The sequence below is a fragment of the Pangasianodon hypophthalmus genome, chromosome 21 (genome assembly GCF_027358585.1).
Source record: "Pangasianodon hypophthalmus isolate fPanHyp1 chromosome 21, fPanHyp1.pri, whole genome shotgun sequence".
NCBI lineage: Eukaryota > Metazoa > Chordata > Actinopteri > Siluriformes > Pangasiidae > Pangasianodon > Pangasianodon hypophthalmus.
In genome coordinates, this window is record NC_069730.1 from 20,584,284 (window position 1) to 20,612,272 (window position 27,989).

The 27,989-nt window shown below is 42.3% G+C and overlaps 2 protein-coding genes across 3 annotated transcripts in view; both read right to left on the reverse strand.

Moving 5' to 3' along the window:
- The window catches only part of xrn1 (5'-3' exoribonuclease 1), a 38,807-nt gene extending 19,466 nt beyond the window's left edge, over window positions 1-19,341 (reverse strand). Inside the window, 22 exon segments of the mRNA XM_053227584.1 lie at window positions 64-177; window positions 1,610-1,772; window positions 2,583-2,711; window positions 2,812-2,915; window positions 3,022-3,117; window positions 3,344-3,461; window positions 3,686-3,855; window positions 3,961-4,080; window positions 9,969-10,125; window positions 10,262-10,351; window positions 10,591-10,699; window positions 10,918-10,987; window positions 11,104-11,238; window positions 11,620-11,687; window positions 12,547-12,715; window positions 12,913-13,000; window positions 14,257-14,342; window positions 14,471-14,581; window positions 15,489-15,598; window positions 16,353-16,450; window positions 17,468-17,700; window positions 19,156-19,341. Coding sequence (XP_053083559.1) covers window positions 64-177; window positions 1,610-1,772; window positions 2,583-2,711; window positions 2,812-2,915; window positions 3,022-3,117; window positions 3,344-3,461; window positions 3,686-3,855; window positions 3,961-4,080; window positions 9,969-10,125; window positions 10,262-10,351; window positions 10,591-10,699; window positions 10,918-10,987; window positions 11,104-11,238; window positions 11,620-11,687; window positions 12,547-12,715; window positions 12,913-13,000; window positions 14,257-14,342; window positions 14,471-14,581; window positions 15,489-15,598; window positions 16,353-16,450; window positions 17,468-17,700; window positions 19,156-19,230 — 2,613 coding nt within the window. The 5' untranslated portion in view covers window positions 19,231-19,341.
- Window positions 19,342-19,958: 617 nt separating this feature from the next.
- LOC113546328 (uncharacterized) lies at window positions 19,959-27,798 on the reverse strand. 2 transcript variants are annotated; one of them, XM_053227340.1, is made up of 7 exons: window positions 27,533-27,798; window positions 24,589-24,678; window positions 23,506-23,661; window positions 22,627-22,719; window positions 21,998-22,012; window positions 21,074-21,175; window positions 19,959-20,978 (listed from the first exon to the last, which is right to left on the reverse strand). In XM_053227340.1, exons 1-6 carry the CDS (start codon window positions 27,648-27,650, stop codon window positions 21,078-21,080), a joined length of 570 nt encoding a protein of 189 aa, XP_053083315.1. In that variant the 5' UTR covers window positions 27,651-27,798; the 3' UTR covers window positions 19,959-20,978; window positions 21,074-21,077. The 2 variants fall into 2 exon arrangements, with proteins under 2 accessions (XP_053083315.1, XP_034158172.2); XM_034302281.2 differs by having other exon boundaries at window positions 19,961-20,978; window positions 21,068-21,175; window positions 27,533-27,796.
- Window positions 27,799-27,989: the final 191 nt, after the last annotated feature.

Consider the following 27,989-nt stretch of genomic DNA (forward strand, 5'->3'; position numbering starts at 1 on the left):
TCACCTGCGTATAAGAGTTTAATTTTGAACCCGAGAGAGTGCAGTGAGTCGAGGAGCGCTCACCTCTCCCATCGCTCCGTAGTACGGGTTTCCCACCATGAACACGGTGGTGGAGACGGGGAAAAGCTCCTCCAGCGTTTTAAACCGAGACGAGGACGAATCGAAGGCCTTGATGTCCTGAAGAGAGCAAACAGAACATCATGATGAGACTTAATCATCATCAGAATGTAAAACCCCAGATTTGTGGACTTTTTCCTTTTTAAGAGGCTAAAGTTAGCCATAGATTTGTGACTTAGATGATTATTATTATTATTATTATTATTATGATACTCTAAAGGCTTATAGGTTTATACGTGATACGTGACGCATGAGTTGAAGCACAAATAGCTACGCGAGCGCCGTTGTTCACACGTTAGAGCTAGCTCTGCTGTTGTAGCCCGTGCTGAAGATCAAAGATCACTCCGGAGAGCAGGGGTTCGAGGCCACAGACTTTATTCTTCCAAAAAATAAAGCCGAGCGGTTCTCTGCAGAGAAAAGCTCCCTTACTCTTCAGAGGGCCATTCTTACATACACTCACATGAAAAAAACTTCCACATGTGGTTTTTCACAAGACACAACATTCCCATATATGCTTATGTTAGTGTTTAAGGCAGCGTTTCTCACTTAGCAGGATACCGACGCCTATATAAGGTCATAAAGATCACGTTCAGGCCTCCGTGTCACCTTGTGCACTAAACCGCTTCCATACATCTATAACACCGAGGATTACGTTATCAAGTATGAGTACACATTTCGTGGTTAACGTTTTATGGTTACGATATTTCTATACTGTCTCTCCGCTGTCGTCATGATTGTCGTCATGAGCCGCATCTCAAACTGAACACTGACCTGACGTTTAAAAGCATTTCCTCATCTAGAAAAATCCAGAAGAAAGACTGATACGCAAACGGAGCTTCCTGTAGGTTTTGAAGGTGATATGAGAGATCAATAATCATGAGAAGTTATTAAAATTTAAACACTAACTATAATAGTACTCAGTAACTGCGTAGAATATTACGTACGTATATTATTTATGACACAACGTTTAGTTTGTTTATTCAGTTACAGACACGGTGTCACATGGTGCTATACCGCCTCCACTACGTACGTTGGTATTAAACCACACGGACGTCTCGAGTTCGTACACAAGTGGCGCTCCAAACGACTGCAAGAGTCACGCGGCAGCCATTTTGTGTACACATAATAAATTTTTATTTATATATACACATATATATATCTCTCTACAGTTATAACAAGCAGAAATTGTTGTTAATGTGCTAATTGTTAGATTAGAGTGCAATTCGTACGATATAAAGATATTACGACTAAAAATGCAACTCCTGATTCAAACTAAACCCATTTTTTTAAAATCCAATAAAACATTGCTGAATTATATTAATTATACGTCACGCTAACGTGTGGATTTGTTTCAGTTTTAAAATCTAACGAGCGTCAAGAGATTTGTAATAATAATAATAATAATAATAATAATAATGATAGAGAAAAACATTTCTGTAACAGTCAGACTTTGGGGCCGTGCTGTGACTCCGCTGCTGGTCAGTAAAAGTACCTTAACGATGGTTTGGTAAGCGAAGGGCAGGATCTGTTTGGCCCACTGTTTCTCCAGATGGACCTGACCGCTCGGGGAGATGACGTACTTCCTGCCTGTGAGGAGCTGAGCGTAGAGCAGCACCGACGTCTCGTTTATCACCACACCTTTACGCTTAACGTGGCTGCAAACAGAGACACAGAGACAGAGAGACAGAGTTAGAGTACAGGAGCAGGACCCCGTTACAAAACCTATACGAGTCATTCATTTATTCATTTATCTACTTATCTATCTATATTTATCTATATATATTTATATTTATCTATCTATATCTATCTACTTATCTATCTACTTATTTATTTATTTACAGAGGAATATTTCCAAAGAAAACACTCACAGCAAAATTTCCTTAATGAGAAACAAAAAAAAAAAATGCATACTATTTCTACTAAACTGATGAAAGTAAATAATAAACGCTGCGTGCTGCTGTTACAGTAAAATACTCAGCAATTAAAAAAATCTGTCTATTAAAGAACGTCACAGCTTTTATCCATTTATAGTTACCTCCTGTTGTCGCTTACGTTACAGCAGCTATAAACAGTCGTTCCCTCACCAGTCTCTCTTTATTCTCTCTCTCAAAGTTAATAAGAGTAAAAAAAAAAAAAGCGCAGCATGTTACTGAGAAACCGCAAAGAAGCGTAAACTCCTCTGTCCTGAAGACGTCGGAAAACTTAAAGCTACAGCTTCACCTCTGACACTGGAGACTCCTTCCATAAATGTTACACAAACGTCTCCTTACTTTAAGAAAACTTCACAGTATCAGTAATTACTGTAGTCTGTTTATACGAGTCCCTGTGAATGAGCCGTTACTATAGAAACGATGACGTATTAGAACGAGCGCGTTAATATAAACCTGCGCTACTGTCAGAGCCGCTGTTATAGAAAACTAATCAACGCTAATTCTGACCAATCAGGATCCAGTACGCTTACTTACTGCTCAGTGATGCCCTGCACCTCTTTAACCCACTCCTTCTGCTCTTTATCGCTCAGATACACCACTTTAACGGGAGGAGGCGTGTCCTCGTACAGCTTCTGCACTCCTGTCGCCTCCTCCAGGAAAATCCTGAGAGACAGAAATATTATAATTATAATTTAAAGCTAAATGATTCACGTGTCCCATGGTGATGTAATAACCCCGCCCACTGCTCAGGTGAAAGTCTTACTTCGCCTCTCCGTCCGACGCGGCGACCACACGCGCCTCCTCCAGGTGAGGCCAGTTCACAAACACACACTTCCCCAACACGAGCGCTGCCACGTCCTCCAAAACCTAAACACACACACACACACTAAGTAATCTCACACACACACACACCTGCACACTTTACCTTTAACTGGTTTTTATTTTCGTATTTAAATAAAGAAAGCGTGCTCACCGGCTCCCCCTGCTGGCTGTTTAAAATCTCCAGCATCATGTTTTCTCCTCGGCTGCTCTGCTGGAACACGACCACGCCGCTCTTCTTCTTATAGAACTGAAAAACGCCGCCAGGAAGCTCATCTCGTTAACAATCCGACCGCTTTCAAGTTAATTAGAATGTTATAGCATTACGAGTTAATGAGAACGATATAGTAATCTTAGATAAAACCACTTTATAATGCTATGATGACATTAAATCTGTGATAGTCATACAACAACAACAACAACAACAATAATAATAATAATAATAATAATAATATAATGATGTGAATGATATTTACTTTATGGTGGATGTGCTGTAAGGTGGGAAAGCCGCAGAAATACAGCGCGCTCCGATCAATTCTGCGTCCGACGACGTCCAGAGACACTCGCCAGGCGTCCATGGGCACGGGGATCGACCTACACACACACACACACACAAATGTGCACACACACACACACACACACACACACACACACACGGAGAGTCAGTCCGTTCTGTCCCTTCAATCTCTAAGTAATATTAAGTTAGTTAGTAATCAGGGTCATTTAAATTGCACGTGTGCATGTGTGCGTGTGCGTGTGTGTGTGAGTGTGCGTGTGCGTGTGCGTGCGTGCGTGTGTGTGTGCGCGTGCGTATGTACCTGGCGTGGCAGTGTGTGACGTTGGGGAAAACCTCAGGCAGTGGTGATGCGAGTGTGAAGTCGAGCTCTTTGTCGTAGAAGTACACTGCACACTCTCTGTGCGCGTTCCTCACTCGCTCCGATTTACTCAGACTGTCTGTGTACGGGGCCATGGCTGCCAGCAACCGTTTCTGAAACACACACACACACACGCACACACGCACACACACGCAATGAGGCGGAGCTTGGTGCAGGTGAGTGTGTATTAGACACACAGATGTGAGAAGGTGTGAGACCTCGTCGATGAAGGGGATGAGGACGACGGCCTCCCACTCCTGCTGCTTCCCGTTCAGGTCCGTTTTAAAGTCCATGGGGTAATACTCAATAATCGGAGAGCTCGGAGACGTCATCAGGTGCTGACACACACACACACACACGCGCGCGCGCACACACACAGACACACACACACACGCGCACGCACACACAGACACACACACACACACGCGCGCGCACACACAGACACACACACACACACGCGCGCGCACACAGACACACACACACACACACACGCGCGCACACAGACACACACAGACACACAGACACACACGCAGACACGCAGACACACACACGCAGACACGCAGACACACACGCAGACACACACACGCGCAGACACACACACGCAGACACATACACACACACACACACACACACACACACACACACACACACACACAGACACACACACTCAGATTATAGGAGTGTATTTAAAAGGACAAATCTGTGTCTTTTATAGTGTTTATTTCTCTTCTACCTGCCCATCACCCGCTCATGTCTCTCTGTCCGTCTATTCCCCCTCTATCTGTCCGTCTATTCCTCCTCTATCTGTCCGTCTATTCCCCCTCTATCTGTCTGTCTATTCCTCCTCTATCTGTCCGTCTATTCCTCCCTCTATCTGTCCGTCTATTCCTCCTCTATCTGTCCGTCTATTCCTCCTCTATCTGTCCGTCTATTCCCCCTCTATCTGTCCGTCTATTCCCCCTCTATCTGTCCGTCTATTCCTCCCTCTATCTGTCCGTCTATTCCTCCTCTATCTGTCCGTCTATTCCTCCTCTATCTGTCCGTCAATTCCCCCTCTATCTGTCCGTCTATTCCTCCCTCTATCTGTCCGTCTATTCCTCCTCTATCTGTCCGTCTATTCCTCCTCTATCTGTCCGTCTATTCCCCCTCTATCTGTCCGTCTATTCCTCCTCTATCTGTCCGTCTATTCCTCCTCTATCTGTCCGTCTATTCCTCCTCTATCTGTCCGTCTATTCCTCCCTCTATCTGTCCGTCTATTCCCCCTCTATCTGTCTGTCTGTCTATTCCCCCTCTATCTGTCTGTCTATTCCTCATCTATCTGTCCGTCAATTCCCCCTCTATCTGTCTGTCTATTCCTCCTCTATCTGTCTGTCTATTCCTCCTCTATCTGTCCGTCTATTCCTCCCTCTATCTGTCCGTCTATTCCTCCCTCTATCTGTCCGTCTATTCCTCCCTCTATCTGTCCGTCTATTCCCCCTCTATCTGTCCGTCTATTCCCCCTCTATCTGTCTGTCTATTCCTCATCTATCTGTCCGTCAATTCCCCCTCTATCTGTCTGTCTATTCCTCCTCTATCTGTCTGTCTATTCCTCCTCTATCTGTCTGTCTATTCCTCCTCTATCTGTCCGTCTATTCCTCCCTCTATCTGTCCGTCTATTCCTCCTCTATCTGTCTGTCTGTCTATTCCTCCTCTATCTGTCTGTCTATTCCCCCTCTATCTGTCCGTCTATTCCCCCTCTATCTGTCCGTCTATTCCCCCTCTATCTGTCCGTCTATTCCTCCCTCTATCTGTCCGTCTATTCCTCCTCTATCTGTCCGTCTATTCCTCCTCTATCTGTCCGTCTATTCCTCCTCTATCTGTCCGTCTATTCCTCCCTCTATCTGTCCGTCTATTCCTCCTCTATCTGTCCGTCTATTCCTCCTCTATCTGTCCGTCTATTCCTCCTCTATCTGTCTGTCTATTCCTCATCTATCTGTCCGTCAATTCCCCCTCTATCTGTCCGTCTATTCCTCCCTCTATCTGTCCGTCTATTCCTCCTCTATCTGTCCGTCTATTCCCCCTCTATCTGTCCGTCTATTCCCCCTCTATCTGTCCGTCTATTCCCCCTCTATCTGTCCGTCTATTCCCCCTCTATCTGTCCGTCTATTCCTCCTCTATCTGTCCGTCTATTCCTCCTCTATCTGTCCGTCTATTCCCCCTCTATCTGTCTGTCTATTCCTCATCTATCTGTCCGTCAATTCCCCCTCTATCTGTCCATCTATTCCTCCTCTATCTGTCTGTCTATTCCTCATCTATCTGTCCGTCAATTCCCCCTCTATCTGTCCATCTATTCCTCCTCTATCTGTCTGTCTATTCCTCCTCTATCTGTCTGTCTATTCCTCCTCTATCTGTCTGTCTATTCCTCCTCTATCTGTCTGTCTATTCCTCCCTCTATCTGTCCGTCTATTCCCCCTCTATCTGTCCATCTATTCCTCCTCTATCTGTCCGTCTATTCCTCCTCTATCTGTCCGTCTATTCCTCCCTCTATCTGTCTGTCTATTCCTCCTCTATCTGTCTGTCTGTCTATTCCTCCTCTATCTGTCTGTCTATTCCCCCTCTATCTGTCCGTCTATTCCCCCTCTATCTGTCCGTCTATTCCTCCTCTATCTGTCCGTCTATTCCTCCCTCTATCTGTCCGTCTATTCCTCCTCTATCTGTCCGTCTATTCCTCCCTCTATCTGTCCGTCTATTCCCCCTCTATCTGTCTGTCCGTCTATTCCCCCTCTATCTGTCCGTCTATTCCTCCTCTATCTGTCCGTCTATTCCTCCTCTATCTGTCTGTCTATTCCTCCTCTATCTGTCTGTCTATTCCCCCTCTATCTGTCCGTCTATTCCCCCTCTATCTGTCCGTCTATTCCTCCGCTATCTGTCCGTCTATTCCCCCTCTATCTGTCCGTCTATTCCTCCGCTATCTGTCCGTCTATTCCCCCTCTATCTGTCCGTCTATTCCTCCGCTATCTGTCCGTCTATTCCCCCTCTATCTGTCCGTCTATTCCTCCTCTATCTGTCCGTCTATTCCTCCTCTATCTGTCCGTCTATTCCCCCTCTATCTGTCCGTCTATTCCCCCTCTATCTGTCCGTCTATTCCCCCTCTATCTGTCCGTCTAATCCTCCTCTATCTGTCCGTCTATTCCTCCTCTATCTGTCCGTCTATTCCTCCCTCTATCTGTCCGTCTATTCCTCCTCTATCTGTCTGTCTGTCTATTCCTCCTCTATCTGTCTGTCTGTCTATTCCTCCTCTATCTGTCCGTCTATTCCTCCCTCTATCTGTCCGTCTATTCCTCCCTCTATCTGTCCGTCTATTCCTCCCTCTATCTGTCCGTCTATTCCCCCTCTATCTGTCCGTCTATTCCTCCTCTATCTGTCCGTCTATTCCTCCCTCTATCTGTCCGTCTATTCCTCCCTCTATCTGTCCGTCTATTCCCCCTCTATCTGTCCGTCTATTCCTCCTCTATCTGTCTGTCTATTCCTCCCTCTATCTGTCCGTCTATTCCTCCTCTATCTGTCCGTCTATTCCTCCTCTATCTGTCCGTCTATTCCTCCCTCTATCTGTCCGTCTATTCCTCCTCTATCTGTCCGTCTATTCCTCCTCTATCTGTCCGTCTATTCCTCCTCTATCTGTCCGTCTATTCCTCCTCTATCTGTCCGTCTATTCCCCCTCTATCTGTCCGTCTATTCCCCCTCTATCTGTCCGTCTATTCCTCCTCTATCTGTCCGTCTATTCCCCCTCTATCTGTCCGTCTATTCCCCCTCTATCTGTCCGTCTATTCCCCCTCTATCTGTCCGTCTATTCCCCCTCTATCTGTCCGTCTATTCCTCCTCTATCTGTCCGTCTATTCCCCCTCTATCTGTCCGTCTATTCCCCCTCTATCTGTCCGTCTATTCCCCCTCTATCTGTCCGTCTATTCCCCCTCTATCTGTCCGTCTATTCCTCCCTCTATCTGTCCGTCTATTCCTCCCTCTATCTGTCCGTCTATTCCTCCTCTATCTGTCCGTCTATTCCCCCTCTATCTGTCCGTCTATTCCCCCTCTATCTGTCCGTCTATTCCTCCTCTATCTGTCTGTCTATTCCTCCTCTATCTGTCCGTCTATTCCTCCCTCTATCTGTCTGTCTATTCCTCCCTCTATCTGTCCGTCTATTCCTCCCTCTATCTGTCCGTCTATTCCTCCCTCTATCTATCTGTCTGTCTATTCCTCCTCTATCTGTCCGTCTATTCCTCCCTCTATCTGTCCGTCTATTCCTCCCTCTATCTGTCCGTCTATTCCTCCCTCTATCTGTCTGTCTATTCCTCCCTCTATCTGTCCGTCTATTCCTCCTCTATCTGTCCGTCTATTCCTCCTCTATCTGTCCGTCTATTCCTCCTCTATCTGTCCGTCTATTCCTCCTCTATCTGTCCGTCTATTCCTCCTCTGTCTGTCCGTCTATTCCTCCTCTATCTGTCCGTCTATTCCTCCCTCTATCTGTCCGTCTATTCCTCCTCTATCTGTCCGTCTATTCCTCCCTCTATCTGTCCGTCTATTCCTCCTCTATCTGTCCGTCTATTCCTCCTCTATCTGTCCGTCTATTCCTCCCTCTATCTGTCCGTCTATTCCTCCCTCTATCTGTCCGTCTATTCCTCCTCTATCTGTCCGTCTATTCCTCCTCTATCTGTCCGTCTATTCCCCCTCTATCTGTCCGTCTATTCCTCCTCTATCTGTCCGTCTATTCCTCCTCTATCTGTCCGTCTATTCCCCCTCTATCTGTCCGTCTATTCCTCCTCTATCTGTCCGTCTATTCCTCCTCTATCTGTCCGTCTATTCCTCCCTCTATCTGTCCGTCTATTCCTCCCTCTATCTGTCCGTCTATTCCCCCTCTATCTGTCCGTCTATTCCTCCTCTATCTGTCTGTCTATTCCTCCCTCTATCTGTCCGTCTATTCCTCCTCTATCTGTCCGTCTATTCCTCCTCTATCTGTCCGTCTATTCCTCCCTCTATCTGTCCGTCTATTCCTCCTCTATCTGTCCGTCTATTCCTCCTCTATCTGTCCGTCTATTCCTCCTCTATCTGTCCGTCTATTCCTCCCTCTATCTGTCCGTCTATTCCTCCCTCTATCTGTCCGTCTATTCCCCCTCTATCTGTCCGTCTATTCCTCCTCTATCTGTCCGTCTATTCCTCCTCTATCTGTCCGTCTATTCCTCCTCTATCTGTCCGTCTATTCCCCCTCTATCTGTCCGTCTATTCCCCCTCTATCTGTCCGTCTATTCCTCCCTCTATCTGTCCGTCTATTCCCCCTCTATCTGTCCGTCTATTCCCCCTCTATCTGTCCGTCTATTCCTCCTCTATCTGTCCGTCTATTCCCCCTCTATCTGTCCGTCTATTCCTCCTCTATCTGTCCGTCTATTCCTCCTCTATCTGTCCGTCTATTCCTCCTCTATCTGTCCGTCTATTCCTCCCTCTATCTGTCCGTCTATTCCTCCTCTATCTGTCCGTCTATTCCTCCTCTATCTGTCCGTCTATTCCTCCTCTATCTGTCCGTCTATTCCTCCTCTATCTGTCCGTCTATTCCTCCCTCTATCTGTCCGTCTATTCCTCCCTCTATCTGTCCGTCTATTCCCCCTCTATCTGTCCGTCTATTCCTCCTCTATCTGTCCGTCTATTCCTCCTCTATCTGTCCGTCTATTCCTCCTCTATCTGTCCGTCTATTCCCCCTCTATCTGTCCGTCTATTCCTCCTCTATCTGTCCGTCTATTCCTCCTCTATCTGTCCGTCTATTCCTCCCTCTATCTGTCCGTCTATTCCTCCTCTATCTGTCCGTCTATTCCTCCTCTATCTGTCTGTCTATTCCTCCCTCTATCTGTCTGTCTATTCCTCCTCTATCTGTCCGTCTATTCCTCCGCTATCTGTCCGTCTATTCCCCCTCTATCTGTCCGTCTATTCCTCCTCTATCTGTCCGTCTATTCCTCCTCTATCTGTCCGTCTATTCCTCCTCTATCTGTCCGTCTATTCCTCCCTCTATCTGTCCGTCTATTCCTCCTCTATCTATCCGTCTATTCCTCCATCAGTCTGTCCATCTATTTGCTTTTTAGTTTTATTTTTCTCATTTATTTATGAATGAAGGCACCACACACACACACACAAAACGTATCATTATTAACGAGGTCACCTGTGTGTGTGTGTGTGTGTGTGTGTGTGTGTGTGTGTGTTTTACCTGGTAGCATGTAGGCAGCAGCTCTTTGCTAGCTGAAGGTAAAACACCCAGCAGCTGTTCAAAGGGCATGAAGGGTTTTCCCAGGTCAAAGGTCAACGTGAGGTTGGCGATGTTCCTCACGTCAGAGAGGAAAGGTGCGTAGTGATGCGGGTAATACCTGTACAAACAGAGTCACGCCTTAAACACCCCCACACACACACACACACACACACACACACACACACACACAGAGAGAGAGAGAGAGAGAGAGAGAGAGAGAGAGCTACACAATCACTCCTGAACAGTTTCCTCACCAGCTCCAGGACTGAACTCCGTGATAGTAATAATGCAGGATCCACTGGATTCCCTCCACGTAGCAGCGAGCCTGATTGGCCAAAAACTCGCTGCAAGCCAGAGAGACAAAACACGACACGTTTCAACACCTAACCCCATCTACGGTCATTAATCAGCTGTTTACTTTAACATCATCTCGTTTAACATTTCCAGGTTTCGTGTTCTCTACTAAACCTATTTCAATCTCGTAGCAAAACACATTAAGCGTTTAGCGAAAAGTCTTCAGTCTTCAGCTGATGTCACAGATAGTTTCCTTTTTCTTAAAAAAAAAAAAAATCCATCCACTCACTCGGACACCACCTCCACGTCCATCTTGGTCATGTAGTACGTTCTCTTATACTGCCGGAACTCCGCCTCGAACATGTCCTCGTCCTCGCCGTCCTCCTCGGCGCCTTCTGCTGCATTGTGGGAAAAGAAGCAGAAACGAAACACCGATAAATAAAAATATTTTCGACTTCTGTTTAAACATCGTCATCCGTCAGCGTCGATCCAAACCAGACTGAAGCGACGGTGTGGAACGTGTGTGTTAAATACAGAGTGTGTTATGAAATAAAGCGTAAAGTTAGAGCTACGTGTGTGTGTGTGTGTGTGTGTGTGTGTGTGTGTGTGTGTGTACCTCTTCCTGTAGAACAGGGTAAGTCCTTGTCTCCATCCAAAGCTGCCAGGCTGAGAGAGTCTTTAAACGGCTGAAAATAAAGCAGGACATTTAATTTCCTCTGGAACCCCAAACTCTGAGGATTATTTTGTTTATGTTTATGTTTACCCCCCCCAGGCACACACACACACACACACACACACACACCTTGCTCCTCCTGCCCTGCTTGCCCAGCTCCTCCTCGGCGGCGAGACCGGCCGCTTCGTTCACGTATTTGTTCCCCACTTTGCTCTCGAACCACTTCAGGTCCACGAACACCTCGCTGAAGTGCTCGCGGTCAAACTGCACATCAGAGAGAAAAACAGAGCATTTAAACAAGGTGTTTATAAATCGCTCTGATTCTTCAGGATTACAGTAAAAGCGCTTCGTAAGCATTTTTATAAACTCCAGTAACGTCCAATGAGACAGCAGTAATAATTAATATAAACATGTGAAAGTCCCTGTGTGATGTCATGAAGAAATCAAGCACCGCAACTGTGTGTGTGTAAAACACTGACCATAAAGTACATATCTTTACCACAAAGATAAATTTTACACACACACACACAGGGTAGACGTAGACACACACACACACACACACACACACGAGACGGATACACACACACAGACCAACATAGAGAGACACACACACACACACACACACACACACACACACACACTGACCTCTGACAGTTTCTCGAGATACTTCTCGAAGTGAGCCAGGTTTAGATGACCGTTTTCATTCAGATATCCTAATAAACACAGAGAGAGAAATCACACAGATTTAAACACACACACACACACACACTCTCACTCTCACACTCTCACTCTCACACTCTCACTCTCACACTCTCACTCTCACACTCTCACTCTCACACTCTCACTCTCACACTCACACTCACACTCTCACACTCACACTCACACTCTCACACTCACACTCACACTCTCACACTCACACTCACACACACCCTCTCACACTCACACACACCCTCTCACACTCACTCTCAGTCTCTCACACACACACACACACACACACACACTTGCTCTCTCACACACACACACTTGCTCTCTCTCACACACACACTCTCTCTCTCTCACACACACTCTCTCTCTCTCACACACACACTCTCTCTCTCACACACACACTCTCTCTCTCTCTCACACACACACTCTCTCACACACACACACACACTCTCTCGCTCACACATACACACTCGCTTTCTCTCTCACACACACTCACTCGCACACACACTCACTCTCTCACACACACTCACTCTCTCTCACACACACTCACTCTCTCTCACACACACTCACACACACTCACTCTCTCTCACACTCACACACACTCACTCACTCTCTCTCACACACACTCACTCTCTCTCTCTCACACACACACACTCGCTCTCTCTCACACATACACACTCGCTCTCTCTCTCACACACACTCACTCTCTCTCTCACACACACTCACTCTCTCTCACACACACTCACTCTCTCTCACACACACTCACACACACTCACTCTCTCTCACACACACACACACACACTTGCTCTCTCACTCTCACACACACACACTCGCTCTCTCTCACACACACTTATAAACATGTCTGACCCCCGAGAGTGGGCAGGACAGAGATGTATGTTCTGTAGAGCAGGGGCAGAGCGTCCTGGTTAATGTGCAGGTGAGGCAGGTGGGGGATGAAGTCGTTTCCCACCAGGAAGCCCATCAGGATCCAGTCGTCTATAATCCGCTCCAGATCGTAGGCGAACGAGATCCTCTCCTGAGAACCGCACAACACGCCACCGATTAGAACCCGGAGTTACGCTTTCGAGTGTTTAAATAAATAAAGGAAAGAAAACAGGGCTCTCTGTGCTGTGGTAAAGCACTCAGCAGTGTGTGAAGCGTGTGTGTGTGAAGCGTGTGTGTGTGTGTGTGTGTGTGTGAAGCGTGTGTGTGTGTGTGTGTATCGTTGCTGACCCTTAGAGGAGAGAACTCGTAGTCGATGTACTCCCTCATGAGGGAAAGATGGAGCAGGTGGAACGTCGTCTCCTCTGGAGCTGTTATTCTGCAGAAATAAACCACTAGAACCAGTTAAACTCATGCACACACACACACACACACACACACACACACGCACGCACACACGCACACACACACACGCACGCACGCACGCACGCACACACACACACACGCACACGCACGCGCACACGCGCGCACACGCGCGCACACACACGCGCACGCACACACGCACACGCGCACACACACGCGCACACACACACACACACACACACACACACACACACGCGCGCACACACGCGCACGCACGCGCACGCACGCGCACACGCACGCGCACGCACTCGCGCACACACACGCACACACACATGCAGTCACACGCAAACACACACACGCACGCACACACACACACACACAGTCGCACACACACACACACACACGCGCACACACACACACACTTGTGTATTAACGACGTTTGCACTGTTTCACTTCACTGTACTTTGTCTTAAACAGAAATTCAGAATTTTCTCAGTAAACTTCGTATTAAAACATTCTCCTAAACAAACACTATTAAGTCAAAAGTTTGTGCACCCCTGCTCATTTTTTGATATTTTCAGTATTTTAGAATAAAAACAACAGCATTAACACTATAAAATCACACAAAAAAACACCTCTGTAACATTTAATTTATTGGGGAAAACAAAACGTTTGCAAATCTAACCCTAACCCTAGGTATCGTAAAACGCAAAAGATGCTTGTTTTAATTTTAATTTATTTTTTAAACGCAGGCGTCTGAAGGGACGGTCACACTACACTTTCAGCACGCGAAATTTCTTCGGCGGACCGCCGTGAACGTGGGCGGCAACAGGATATGACATCACGCGTCAAGGCATTGTTGTTGTTTTTTTTAATCCACACATCACGGATTCCGACGCTCTTCTTTCCTCATGTTGATTTTATATTCTTTTACAGCTGTGTTGTATAAAACGTGACGGTGCGGCGCCGCTACAATCAGCACTTCCGCCATCTCGGATTTTCTGAAGCGGTCACGCCGTGACGTGTCGATCTTCTATCGGTCACACGTCTTCACGTGAAACGAATTCGCAGTTCAGAGTTCAGCAAACATGAACTTTGGATCGCAGCAACATGTGAAACTTCTTCACATGAGTTCAATGGAACTGATAAGTCTAGTGTGACCGCCGCTTAAAGCACAGGCATTCACACACACACACACACACACACACACACACACACACACACACACGCACACACGCGCACACGTTTCTCCTTCCCCAGGACAAAACAAACCTCTTCTGATTCTTTTTCCCCCCGAAGCGTACCTCCTCTCTGAGCAGAGAGAAGTGAGGCTCGTGACTCGTCAGACCCAGCATTATCTACAGAGACAGAGAGATTAAGACATTAAACTATAGACGACAATACAAAATACTCTCTCTCTCTCTTTCTCTCTCTCTCTCTCTCTCACACACACACACACACACGCGCGCGCTCAGAGGACACACACCAGGTCAGCGTCCAGGCCGTACAGGCAGTGTCGTGTGTTCGGATCGTGGCCTGGTCTGGCGTTCTCGGACCGGATGAACTCCATGATCTTGTGCTCTCCTTCTCCTGGAGTCTGCAGACGACAAAACACACGTTTGGGGACATGGGGAAAAAAAAAAAGATCGTATCGTCTTTTAAGAACATTTTAAACATTTACGCAGTAAAGTGCGCTCATTTTTACACAATACGCCTGTGATCTTATTTAATCGAGTTACTGCGACGGATTTAATTCAGCTTCAAATTAAATTAAACCAAAATAAATTGTAAATGTGTGTTGTTTTATCCTAAACGACAAACTTAAAAAAAATAAAATAAATAAAATAAAATAAAATAAAAAAAAAAACATGCTTAACACGCTCTACTGTATTAATGCGGCATTTTAATCGAGTAACGACGTAGGTGATTTTAAAATTTTTTAACTGATTAATTTCTCCAAGTATCAAGTGAATCACCAACATCCCCGTCCTTCCCCTGAACATCGTCGCTGAATGACGCTGAATGACGATAATGACAGTGATATATACGCGCACGTGCTTCGGGAACGTCACAAGAATTCCGATCTGAGCGTTCTCCTTCCTGACGCGTGACCGCTTATCGGACATTTATCCAACCTTGTAGTAAAGAGGCTCGGGAAAAGATTTGGAAAGATTTTTGTGTTCTGACGGAATCAGACCTGTCTCGCTGTATTACACTGTGTGTGTGTGTGTATGTGTGTGTGTGTGTGTGTGTGTGTGTGTAGCATTATAACAGCATTGCGGTTTGGGATGGAAGCCTAGAAAGGAGCCTGTTGTCATGGTAACCTGGAAAGCCGGGTTGTCTCGCCATCATACCTCAGTGAGCTAGATTAGACATACTGATATTCAGGGATTTACGGTGATATGGGTGTGGCCTGTTACTGAGTGTGTGTGTGTGTGTGTGTGTGTGTGTATACGTGTGTGTGTGTGTGTGTGTGTGTGTGTGTGTGTGGTCTCTCTGCTCACCTCGTGACCGGACAGGTACACTCGCACTCCCTGCCACATTCGGTCTGTGGACAGCTTTTTCTGCACAAAGTATTTCAGCTGCTCGTGAAGCCGGACCATGAACTCAGTACCTACAGAGAAATGAAAAATAAACAAACAAACAAACAAACAAATGAACAAACAAACAAACATCACGGCTCAGACAAAATGAAACTCCGGGACTTTCACGTGTCGTCCCTGAAAAACGAGGCGTCCTTGAGCGTCCTTATTTTGTCAGTCAGACGAGCGTTAGGTACGAGTTGGATTTAAATAAATAAATAAATAAATAAATAAACAAACAAACTGCGATATTTTGATCTAGTTTTATGACGATGAATTTATTACTAAATACATATTAATTTAATTTCAGTGACCAGGATATCCAGTTAAAAATGAAAAATAATTTAATAAATAATTATAATGTAAATATAAAATTGTATAAATAAATATTGGATGACGTAATATAATAATATTACAATATATGATGCAATTAATCAACACAATAATTAACAATTAAAAAGCTAAATATATTTATTTAATTATATTAATTAATTATATTATGTCTTAATTTTATACATTTACGACATTGTGATTTATTTTTAAATAAACACGACATTATAATTAATTTAAATAATGTAGGATACGAATGATTTATTTTAAAGTAATTAATTATATTGATTAATTATTATAATTAATGACTAATTATTAGAAACATAATTATAATAATTAACTTATAATAATTACAGCAAATAATAATAATTATTATTATGATTATTTAAAAAATAAATATTGCAAGTAAAAGAGTGCATTAAATTGTTTTTCTTCAGTGAAAGCTGTGAGACGAACCGGGCGTGATGCAGTTGGAGTCGAATCGGGCCTCAGTGGGTAAAACCTCGCCTTTCTCCAGAGCCTTCTTTATCTTTTCCTCTGCTTCCTTCGCCGATCTGAAAGAAAAGAGAGCAACATGTGACCCATAGTGACCTATAAGGGCCTTTCGCACTGCAGGAACCTTTTCATAGTACCTGAACTAATTGTGGAACTACCCACTTTTTGGCGTTTTCGCACCTCCGGAACTGGGTGTGATTTTAGTACCGACTGCCTTTTTCGAGAACCAGATGAGCTCCTACTCCGGAGCAGCGTCTAACCAGCACAACTGGTACTATCCGTGACGTAAGTAGACGTTGATTGGCCAAGCGCGTACGAAAACGCCCTCACCCGCCATGATTTAAACCGCCGCGTAAACATACTGTAGTGTCGACTTATTCCGCAATTATGGAGAACAGCGATAGATGGACGCGAGACACGACAAACACACAGCTCTGATCACAGCGTCCTCCATCCTCCGGCTGTTTACGTTGTTCTTCTTTGTTTCCGTTGTTGAACGCCGCGCACAAATGACGTCGCTGTCGACCGGCTTACGTCACTTCCTAGTGCCCGCTGTCGGTGCGAATGCAGCCCTTTAAACGGTACTGGGAAATAGTTCACGCAAAATCGCCCTGTACTTTAGTACCGTACATTTAGTTCTGGAACTAAAGCGGTGAGAAAGGCCCTAATGTGACCTCCAGTGATCAGTGGCTCAGGGCTGTGTGAGGTTTGGGACGCAGCCCCGTGGAAACGTTCCTTATACACGAGTGTTACTTCTAAATCTAATCTATCGCTAATCGAGTCGCCTCCCTAACGAGCTCGTTAGCGTAACCCAGAACACCAAGCGACTTCCTGTTAGACGCGTAGTACACTAACGAGGATGAAGAAGTCTTCAGTTCAGGGGTTTCCAATTGTGAATAATAATTACGTTTCTATAGTAACAGCTCATTCACAGGGACTTGAACCAAGGGACGCTCCACAATCCATAAACGGACTAACATTTATGGAAGGAGTCTCCAGTGTCAGCGGTGAAGCTGTAACTTTTCTAATCTAATATTCAAGCATAATTATGGCACGATTGAAGCTGGACTCCGTACCTGAATCTTCTGCTGCGCTGCTGGTTCATCTTGGCCCTCGGTGCGACTCCGTCCACGGCCATGAAGAACACCTTCCTGGGCTTGATGATGCGAAAGAGCACTTCGAGGTAGTGGAAGATGTCGGCGAAGATCTTCTCCTCGGTGATGCGGAAGTGCACGTCCTCGTCGTTGGGGTGCGAGCACTGGTGGATGATCCCGTTCATGTCCAGGTACAGATTATCAAACTCCGGGATCTGGGAGAGAAAAAAAAACATTTTTAATTCTGTTTTAATCAGAAATAGAAAAAAAGACCACAGATTTGGACCAAATCTGTTCAATCGTGCGTGAAAGATTGTATTAAATGATGATTATCAGATGATTGATGGAATTTAACGTTTCAAACGTGACTGAAAAAGGTTGGACTGATTCACAACACCATCCTTTAATCCACTTAAATATAAGAAAGTGTTAAAAAAAAGCGTTTAAAATATGGATTAATGAGTGAAAATGATCATCAGAGGATCAAATTAAACACATTTGAATTGGCATTTTAACACAGGTGCCGAAATTTCTGCAGAGTTTCCGTGGCATTCTCCGTTCTCGGCTCTTCAAAAACGGAGAAAAATTTCATTTATTTCAGCGACATTAGCCAATCGTGAGCTTGCGTATGTGGAAGAGGGCAGATAGCACTTTCCTCCGAGTGTGTGTTCTCTTCCTCTCCGTCGGTTCTCAGCGTAGTTTTCAAACTGCTGCTCCTGCTGCATCACAGGGCGGCGTAACAGACAGTCAGAGGAAAGCGCTATCTACCCTCTTCCACATACACGAGCTCACGATTGGCTAATGTCGCTGTGATGGACAGGGGACAGAGAGTAAGCCCCTCCCACTCAGAGAGCGACCGACAATTTCACAGTTTTAATAAAAATTTGCTTCTTTCAGTGGAAAGTTCAGAAATAATAAATAATTTAAATTATTGTACATATAATGTGCCTTTTAAAAATAAAAAAAATAGTTTGTAAGAAAAATCTGTACTGAAGTTTCCAACAATTCCAACAAGTCCCTGACTGTAAATATTTTAAAATAAAAATAATTAAACAATTAAAATATTATTACAAAACATGTTTTATATCACATGCTTTATTTTCATTTCGTCTCAATAAAACCTAATATAGATATTAATCACTTTAGTAAATGCAAATAAAACTTTAAATGTAGATTTAAAGTTAAACAATATTCGTATTAATATATTAATATTTATTTAAAATATAACTGAATTGTTTATATTTGGATAGTTACAGAGATAAAACAACACTTTACTGAGGATAAATTAGCCCATAAACCTATACATTATCTCTCACATGAGCCGAATCCCAAATCTTTCCCTCCTCCCTAAATAAGGGCCCTAGTGCACTACATTAAATGACTCCCTTTGCGCCCTACCTAGTGCACTACAGCTGCACCACAGATCAATTCGGGATTGTACCAGAATTCCTCAGGGTTTGATTAGCTGAGACGCTAAAGCGCTGGAAATTAAAAACTCAGAATGTCACCACGTCGAATTTAGACTCCTTTCTGACCACAAAGAGATTTTTTTAACTAAAACAAATCACTAATCAAGTGTTTATATTTAAAAATAAACAACCCTGATTGAGGGGGAGTGTTAGCCGGTGGCTAGTGCTAAAGCTAACTAGCATTTATTAACAAACACAAACCTGGTGCTCCTTTACAACTTCACTCAGACACGGATATCGCTCTGAAATCCATCGGTAAAATTTAGGAACCCCCATTTTTCCGAGAAAAACAACACAAATTAGTAATCAGTAAACAAATCTCTGAGGCGGAGGTGAAGAGCTGCATAAACTTTGCTAGCTAGCTTGGTATTGCTGTGTTGTTTTGCGCTTCCGTTTGTTTTCCCACTCGTATTCCGGAAGGTCCCGCCCTCCTGCGCGCTGATTGGGTAGTACGGTGTGGCTAGGCGAACAATGATTGGCTTGTGGTTTATAGCATCCAATCACTGCACAGGAGGTGGAAAGTTTACAAAAACGGGTAGTACAAAAAAAAAACAACTAATGGTTGTTGTCCGACCAATAATAATGTCCGTGCGGAATCTCTGACCTAATGACCGCTAATGAGGTTAAAATATTACAGGTTTTATGATTTTATATAAACAAACACAAACGTCGTAGATTTTATTTTGTACTTTAAACTTATCTGAAACATTTTACACATTAAAGAGCAATATATATATATATATTTTTTTTTAATATATTTTTTTTAAATATTGTAATATTGTGCAACCGATAATTCTTCCGGATTGAACAGGAACCAGTTGAACAGGAACCATACTGTTGATCTATTTCAGTTTGTGTTGTTTCATGTGTCGGGAAAAATAAATAAATAAATAAAATATTCAAATAAATATGCAAATACTTTGAATTAACTCGTTTATCTTAAAAAAAAACAATTTTGTAATAATACAATTACTATTTGAACTGAGAGTTTTCCTTCAAGCAATGCTTTATTATAAATACTGAGCATATTACAGTACAGACTTGTTTTAAAAGAAATAGAAGCACTTTTAAAATTATTTAATCATAAAAATAACAGTGAAGGATGCGTATAATTAGCGTTAACTTTTAACTGAATCTAAACAGACAGTATGGTGCATTTATTCATGTTTATAATACTTGAGAAATCAATCTTCTTTGTGCTTTAATGATTCCCTGATTTTATCTTACAGTATTTCAGTACATTAAATCAAGTAGTGAATATTTGTGACATTCAAAGAGTCTGGGATTTTTTTTGTTTGTTTGTTTACATTCAGAGAGGAAAAATGAAGGACAGCAGTGTAGATAAAACTTGTTTGTTTGTTTGTTTGTTTATCCTCTTGGGTGTTATCTTCTTACTATCATGCCACTGTAACACTATAATTTCTCATGAGATATCAATAAAATTGATCTTATCTATATTTTAAAATGTAAACAGGATTATTGTGCAGGTTTCCAGACTGAACAAATCTGGAATTTTTTTTAAACATTTGCGGAACAGGTACACAAATTCCGTTCAAAGTAATAAATGTGTTATACTCTTTTACTTTTCTATGATACGGTTAACAAGACCAAGGAACACAGCAAGTCTGAACCATTTAAACATTTCAGCTTATTGATGAGAAAGATAAGAGAGAAAGAAAGAGGTTTTTTTCCACAAAGGAAAAGGAAAGATCTTTGCGGATGTAAAGAAGTCTCGTTAGAGCAGAGTGTGTTTGGGACGCAGCCTTAGAAGGAAAACCGCCGTAGTAAAGAACACTAAGGAGTGATGAGCTGATGAGCTTTTGGGATGAAGCCTGAGTTTGCATTTCAGCTGTTTGGAGTCCTGTAGTAATGTCAGTGCACCAAGAAAGCGTTACACACCACCGTGTGTTCCTGATGCACCTGGAGGAAGTGTGTGTGTTGCAGTAAAAATCCTTTCCTTCTCCAAAACGAATCTGTGATCCTACACCTCCAGGACGAGCTCTCACCTGGACATCCTGTAAATGCTGAAAGGAGGGTAATAGACTGTTATTTTACCCAGAAATAATATAATATAATATAATATAATATAATATCAGATTGAACTGTGACACACCTTTACCGTGTCAGTAGGGAGTTTTAGTCTCTGGAGGTAGAAGGCTTCCCTGCTGCGTCGAATTCTCCAGAGAGCGAGCGGGGTAATGAATAAGAGATCCTATAACACCTAAAAAAACATAAAAGTATTTTTAAAAATACTTTTAGCACAAAACTTGGCTACGAGGCAGAACTGTACTTGTCCTGTACGGCCACCAGACGGCGAGATCTTCTCTCTGAATCAGTCACTGAGTAATTCTCATGTCTTTCTCTTTTTATTTTCTTTATTTCTTTAATAAATCTCAAACAAGCTGACTTATATCTTTTACCCTAGAGGATATACAATTTTCATATACAATCTTTACCACATGAATAAATGACAGATCTTTATAGTTTTTTGTTTTTAAAAAAACAGCTTTTTGTTAAGTGTCTCACTTTTTAAAAGAAATCAAACATGGACTTATTACCTAACAATGTACATTTATGAATATGAAATTTAGCAGATAGTACTTTCTTGATATATGCAGGTAAATATCTTTATGAATTTTTAGGAGAGCAAACAACAATTTCCTTAATATTCCAAAATGTTCATGAATATTTAAATGATTTTCCAGAAAGAAATATATATATATATGAACACTTAGCTCTCTTAGCTATAACACATCATACACAAATAACACACAGTATTTACACACAGTCTGAAATGTTTATCTGTGTTTAAGTGGGAAGAGATTTTCAGGATCCGTCTCCATCAGGACGGTTTATGTGGATCTTCACTACGATGAGAACAGAGCAGAGATTTTACTGTAAATGTGTTTCTAAACGTTTAGAAACATGGAGCAGGACGACGGGTGTGAGGTGAGAGCTGCACGCTACAGCGGAGTTAATCTATAACCTCCGGTTAATGTTTATACTGCAGGAGAAAAAGACTGAAAAAATCAACTGTCCTCACCTCCAGCCTGAGATTCTGAAGTTCACCGGAGTCGCAGAACAGGAAAGAAAAGAAGGAGAAAAAGAGACGTTAATGTCATAACATGCAATAACTCTGATCACACAACGTCCGCTTGCTAACCGACAGGAAAATATTTCATGAACAAAGCGAATAACAAACATAAATTCATATAAAAAGTGTAGATAACGAGAGATGAGGGGGCGGAGTTAAGAAAGTGGATAGATAAAGTGGATAGATAAAGAGAGATGAGGGGGTGGAGTTAAGAGAATGGATAGATAAAGAGAGCTGAGGGGCGGAGTTAAGAAAGTGGATAGATAAAGAGAGCTGAAGGGGCGGAGTTAAGAAAGTAGATAGATAACGAGAGATGAGGGGGCGGAGTTAAGAAAGTGGATAGATAACGAGAGATGAAGGGGCGGAGTTAAGAAAGTGGATAGATAAAGTGGATAGATAAAGAGAGCTGAGGGGGTGGAGTTAAGAGGATGGATAGAAAGCATTAAGATGGAGGAGTTACGTGGATATCTAGAGAGAGTTAAGGGGCGGAGTTAAGTGGATAGCTAGAGAGCATTAAGAGGGCGGAGTTAAGTGGATAGCTAGACAATTGAGGGGGCGGAGTCAGTGAGTGATCCTACCTTGTCTTTTAAACATGGCGAAGCTGAGCAGAAGAAGCGTGATGAAGACCGAAACTCCTACGAGTGGTGTCACAACAGACAACGCGGACACGTCTGAAACACACACACACACACACACACACACACACACACATACACACACACACACACACACACATACACACACAAATTAAACCAAATACTTTATATCTGATCTTCCTGCTTCTGGAATCTAAAATATATATAATATATAATTCAGATATAATTACAGTATAATTCAGACGTTGTGCTGCGTTCACAAACGGTCGTGTGTCACAGTGTTTAACAGAAGACTTCACGTTAAAACCTTCTCACAGCTCAGCGCTCACGAACGGTGACGCCATGTTGTCGTTTCTCACAATAATCGTTCAGCACCTCGAGATGTTCAGATAGCGAGGGATGTTAAGCGTAATTAACGTGTCGTTTTATTCATACAGTCTTACTAATTTACAAACGCACAGAGACACGCTAGCTAAATGATGTTTCTCAGTTTCTCAGTATTATTAACACTGAACAGGTTTCTATAGGAGGGATTTTACAAAAAAAATTAATCGTTAATGTCGATACAATTTTTTTGGCAGTTAAATTGTTTGTCGATGTGCGAAAACGCTACATAAATTTTAACGTTGACGGAATTTTTGTTGCTTTTATCGCTTTATCGCTTTATAAACGCACAGAGTTCTGTTAACACTAACAGAATTCCCACATTATCGCACAGTGGAAACGTAGCTATAGTAGCTACAGTTCTTCAGTTGCTTGAACATCTTCAAAACATCAAAAAAAAATGTGTGAACTCTTCACCTCACGGTCGTTTATACTGATCATCACCGATAACCCACTCATAACACACTTATAACTCACCTCCTGGTTCCTCCATCACGCTGAGATCCTTCACCCTTTTCACACACTCGTCCTCCAGCATCTCTCGCTCGTACTCCTTCACCTCGATCACTGAACCGTCAACGTAGAGCTGAACAACACGCTGACACTCACGCAAACACACACATGTGAGATTTACTGAGAGTTTCACACACACACACACACACACACACACACACACACACACAAAGCAGAAAAGTTAGATTCATTCAAACCTGTTCACTGTAACAAACACATAGAAACCTACAAGGTTCAACTAACACTTATAGAGCATAAATAAACACTTACAGAGCATAAATAAACACTTACAGAGCGTAAATAAACACTTACAGAGCGTAAATAAACACTTTTAGAGTTTAATAAACACTTACAGAGTGTAAATAAACACTTTTAGAGTTTAATAAACACTTACAGAGTGTAAATAAACACTTTTAGAGCCTAAATAAACACTTACAGGTTGTACATAAACACTAACAGCTTAAATTAACACTTACGAATCTTAAATTAACACTTACAGAGCTTAAATAAACACTTACAGGGTGTAAATAAACACTTACAGAGCCTAAATAAACACTTTTAGAGCTTAAATAAACACTAACATAGCTTAAATAAACAATTACAGGGCCTATTTAACTATTACAGTGTTTACCTAACACCTACAGAGTCTAATGAAACATCTACAGTGCGTAAATAAACACTTACAATGCCTAATTAACTATTACAGAGTTCGATTAACACATACAGATCCTAATTAAACACCTAGAGACACCAATTAACTATTAAAGCACACAGTTAACACTAACAGAAGTCCTCTTTAACCTCCTACAGAGTTCACTTAACACCTGCACAGTTACATTTCACTTAACCTTTCAGTGTTTCACCTAAAAATCCAATTAACACCCAATTAAAAGCTCACACTTCAACACCAGTTGAGACATTAAATTAACATCGACTGTACTAACTGTTAGTGTTCGTTTAAGCCAAACTGAGCACAGATGAACACAGCAGCTGGAAATTTCATCACGGTGCATTTTTAAGGAAGTGTAAACAGTTTGAGGTTCTTACCCAAGGCCATGTGTTTGTTCCTGATCATCTTCAGTGTGTTAACGAGTCGTGTGGTGTTGATGGTGTTTTCTACGTGCTCACACACACAGCCTGCACACAGAATGAACACCAACATCAACAACATCATAAATAACGACACTGCTAATGTTCTGAGTAAATATCATGTAAGTGTTTAGTGTTTTATAAATATTTATAAAGTAGCGCACAAAAGAGAGAATAAATAAAAATGGTTCTTTAACCAGTTTTCTTCTACTTGGAATCTTTTATGATATAGAAATACTTTAAATCCTTAAAATCTTTAAGAGTTCCCCTCAGAAGAACGACAGAAGAACCCTTCTGATAATCCTTCTCATTCTGATGAACTACTGAAGGCTGTTTTATAGTGTTTAAGCTCTTGCACAGTGTTTAATGTCGCTCATGTTGAACAAGGGAAGCTGCTGGAATTATAAAATACTCTCTAAATTTTTTCTGTTGTTTTTAAAAACAAGCTTGTGTTTTACTGTTTTAACACACATACATACATACATACATACATATATATATATATATATATATATATATATATATATATATATATATATATATATATATAGTGCTGTGCAAAAGTCTTGGCCTTTTTTTTTTTAGGACAAACTTTGTTATAGATGTTTATTTTCTGACTTCTACATTATTGATTCAGTACAAAAACATTTTAGATTCCAAACATTAGTTTTCCAGCACAGAATGAAATGTTACAGAAAAATGTTTGTATGTCAGTAAAGAAAGCAGCAGATTCCATAAGAGACACTTTTCAGATAAAAACAGAATGAAGGCTGCTGGGTTTCGCTGCAGAAATAAGAAGCGAGTCGACAGTCAAAGTCTCCAGAAGAACTGTGGCTGCTTCTGCAAGATGCTCAGTAACACTTCCAGCTCATTTCCTTATAAAACTGCACACACTGCACCTCAGATACTGCTTTATTTATTTAAAGTGAAGGATCGTCACATTAAATACTGACTTTGTTTCATTTATTACTGTTTACTGTTCTTTATAGGATTTTTTTAAAATGTAGAAACATTTCATTATTTTTGAAGGCGTCTTTACTCTACAGCATTTCTTTGCATGTGCCTAAGACTTTTGCACAGAACTGTATGTATATATATATACACACACACAGACACACACACACTGTATGTCCAAAAGTATGTGCACCCCTCCTAATGACAGATTTCAGGTGTTTCAGCCACGCCCATTTGCTAGCAGGTGTATAAAGTCAAGCACATGGCTGTGCACTCTCTATAGACGAGCACTGGGACGTACTGAAGAGCTCTGTGACTTTAAATGTGGAACTGTCACAGGACGCCTCCTTTACCACAAGCCAGTTTGTGAAATTTCTGCCCCACTCATCTGTAAGTGCTATTATTGTGAAATGGAAGCATCTAGAAGCAACGTCAGCTCAGCTTCGAATCATTAGACCATGCAAACTCACAGAGCGGAGACAGTGAGTGCTGAAGCGTGTAGCGTGTAAATGTCTCCTCTCCTCTGTTTCATCACTCATTACAGAGCTCCAAACTGCCGCTGGAAGCAACATCAGGACAAGAACTGTGCGTCAGGAGCTTCATGAAACGTGTTTCATGGCTGAGCAGCTGCACACGAGCCTAAGATCACTACGCACGAGACATAACGTGGACTCTGGAGCAGTGGAAAGGTCTTCTCTGGAGTGATGAATCACCTGCAGTCTGATGGATGAATCTGGATTTGGTGGATGTCAGGAGAAGGAGAACTCTATCTACCGGAATACAGAGAGCCTACAGTAAAGTGTGGTGGAGGAGGGATAATGATCTGGAGCTGTTTATCGGGGTTTAATGTTAATGTTAATGCTACAGCGTACACAGATATTCTAGATAACTGTATGTTTCCAATAATCTGGAGAAGAATCTTCCTGTTCCAGCATGACAATGCTCCTGTGCACAAAGCGAGCTCCATGAAGACATGGTGTGTGAAGGTTGGAGTGGAAGAACTCGAGTGTCCTGCACAGAGCCCTGACCTCAACCCCACTGAACACCTTTGGGATGAACTGGAACTGGAGACTCCTTACCCAACATCAGCGCCTGACCTCACTAATGCTCTTGTAGCTGAATGAACACAAATCCCCACAGCCACGCTCCAACATCTAGTGGAAAGCTTCCCAGAAGAGTGGAGCTCATTATAACAGCAAACACAGGGGAATAATTTACACTGGAACAGGATGTTCAACAAGCACATGGGTGTGGTTCAAGGGCGCGCATACGTCCAGCCTGATAGTGCATATTAATAAACACATGTTTTACACCAAAATAAAATGAATAATAATAAAAACTTTATTTATACAGTATAGCGCCTTTCATACCTACAAAAGGTGATAAACATAAAACAGGAAAATGTGCAAGTGATAATCATTAAATAAATAATGAGTGACAAAAAATAAATAATAACAATATGAAATATTTTTAAATATAATACAGAATAAATCTCCAATAAATAAATTATATAAAAGTGACGTAAAAGCAACATGGCAGTAAATATTGCTTAAAATAAAATAAAATAAAATAAAGTTGTATCTGCTTTAACATTATTGAGGATCAGAACTTAAAGACTCGATTATCTTAAAATCACAGAACTGTCAGATGGAATTTGATCATTTTATCATTTAATTTTTATTATTTAAATGATTTGAAAGACTCAGGAACCTGCAGGAGGGTGAAAAGCACGAGTCTGTTTTTAAACACTGAATGTACTTTCTCTTTCTCTTTCTCTTTCTCTGTTTATCTTTCTGTCTCCGTTATGTCTCTTTCTATTTATCTTTGTTTCTTTTCATCTCTCTCCCTCTCTCTCTCTCTCTCTCTCTCTCTCTCTCACACACACACACACACACACAGCTGTCAATGTCAAATTAGAATTAAAACATGATTTCATTTCTTTTCTCACCTTTAAGAGGAAAACTGGCTGAGAAGTGAGAGAGGAACAGCAGCAAAGAGACGAAGAGCAACATCATCTTCATCATCATCCTCATCTTCATCATCATCATCATCACCATCCTCATCATCAGCTCAGCAGGATCAGAGTTTATTCTCTCCACTAACCGGGTTTAATGTTAAATGGAGTGTTAAAGCTTTAGTGACTCGCTTTAGCGTTTCTTCTCAGAGTAAAGCTGTAACTGGAGCCGAGTTCCTCAGCTGGGTTGCCAGATATTATCATTACTGCACCTGATCTTTAAACTCTGTCTGCCAAATGAATAAATGTTTAACTATAAAACACTAGAAAACAGCCATAAAATGTGGATCTGCTTTCCACATCAGCTCGATTTACTCTGAGATCAGATATAGAAGGAAAAGAAATCAGGAATAATCCAAATATCAGGAGTAAATAAATAAATAAATAAATA

What these genes read in the sequence shown, in the direction of transcription:
- LOC113546328 (XM_053227340.1), bottom strand. Translation starts at nt 27,650, where the DNA reads ATGATGAGGATGGTGATGATGATGATGATGAAGATGAGGATGATGATG. An exon ending in AGCCAGTTTTCCTCTTAAAG is followed by an intron (nt 24,679 to 27,532) that starts GTGAGAAAAGAA and finishes TTCTGTGTGCAG; the next exon opens with GCTGTGTGTGTGAGCACGTA. An exon ending in GAACAAACACATGGCCTTGG is followed by an intron (nt 23,662 to 24,588) that starts GTAAGAACCTCA and finishes TGAAACTCTCAG; the next exon opens with TAAATCTCACATGTGTGTGT.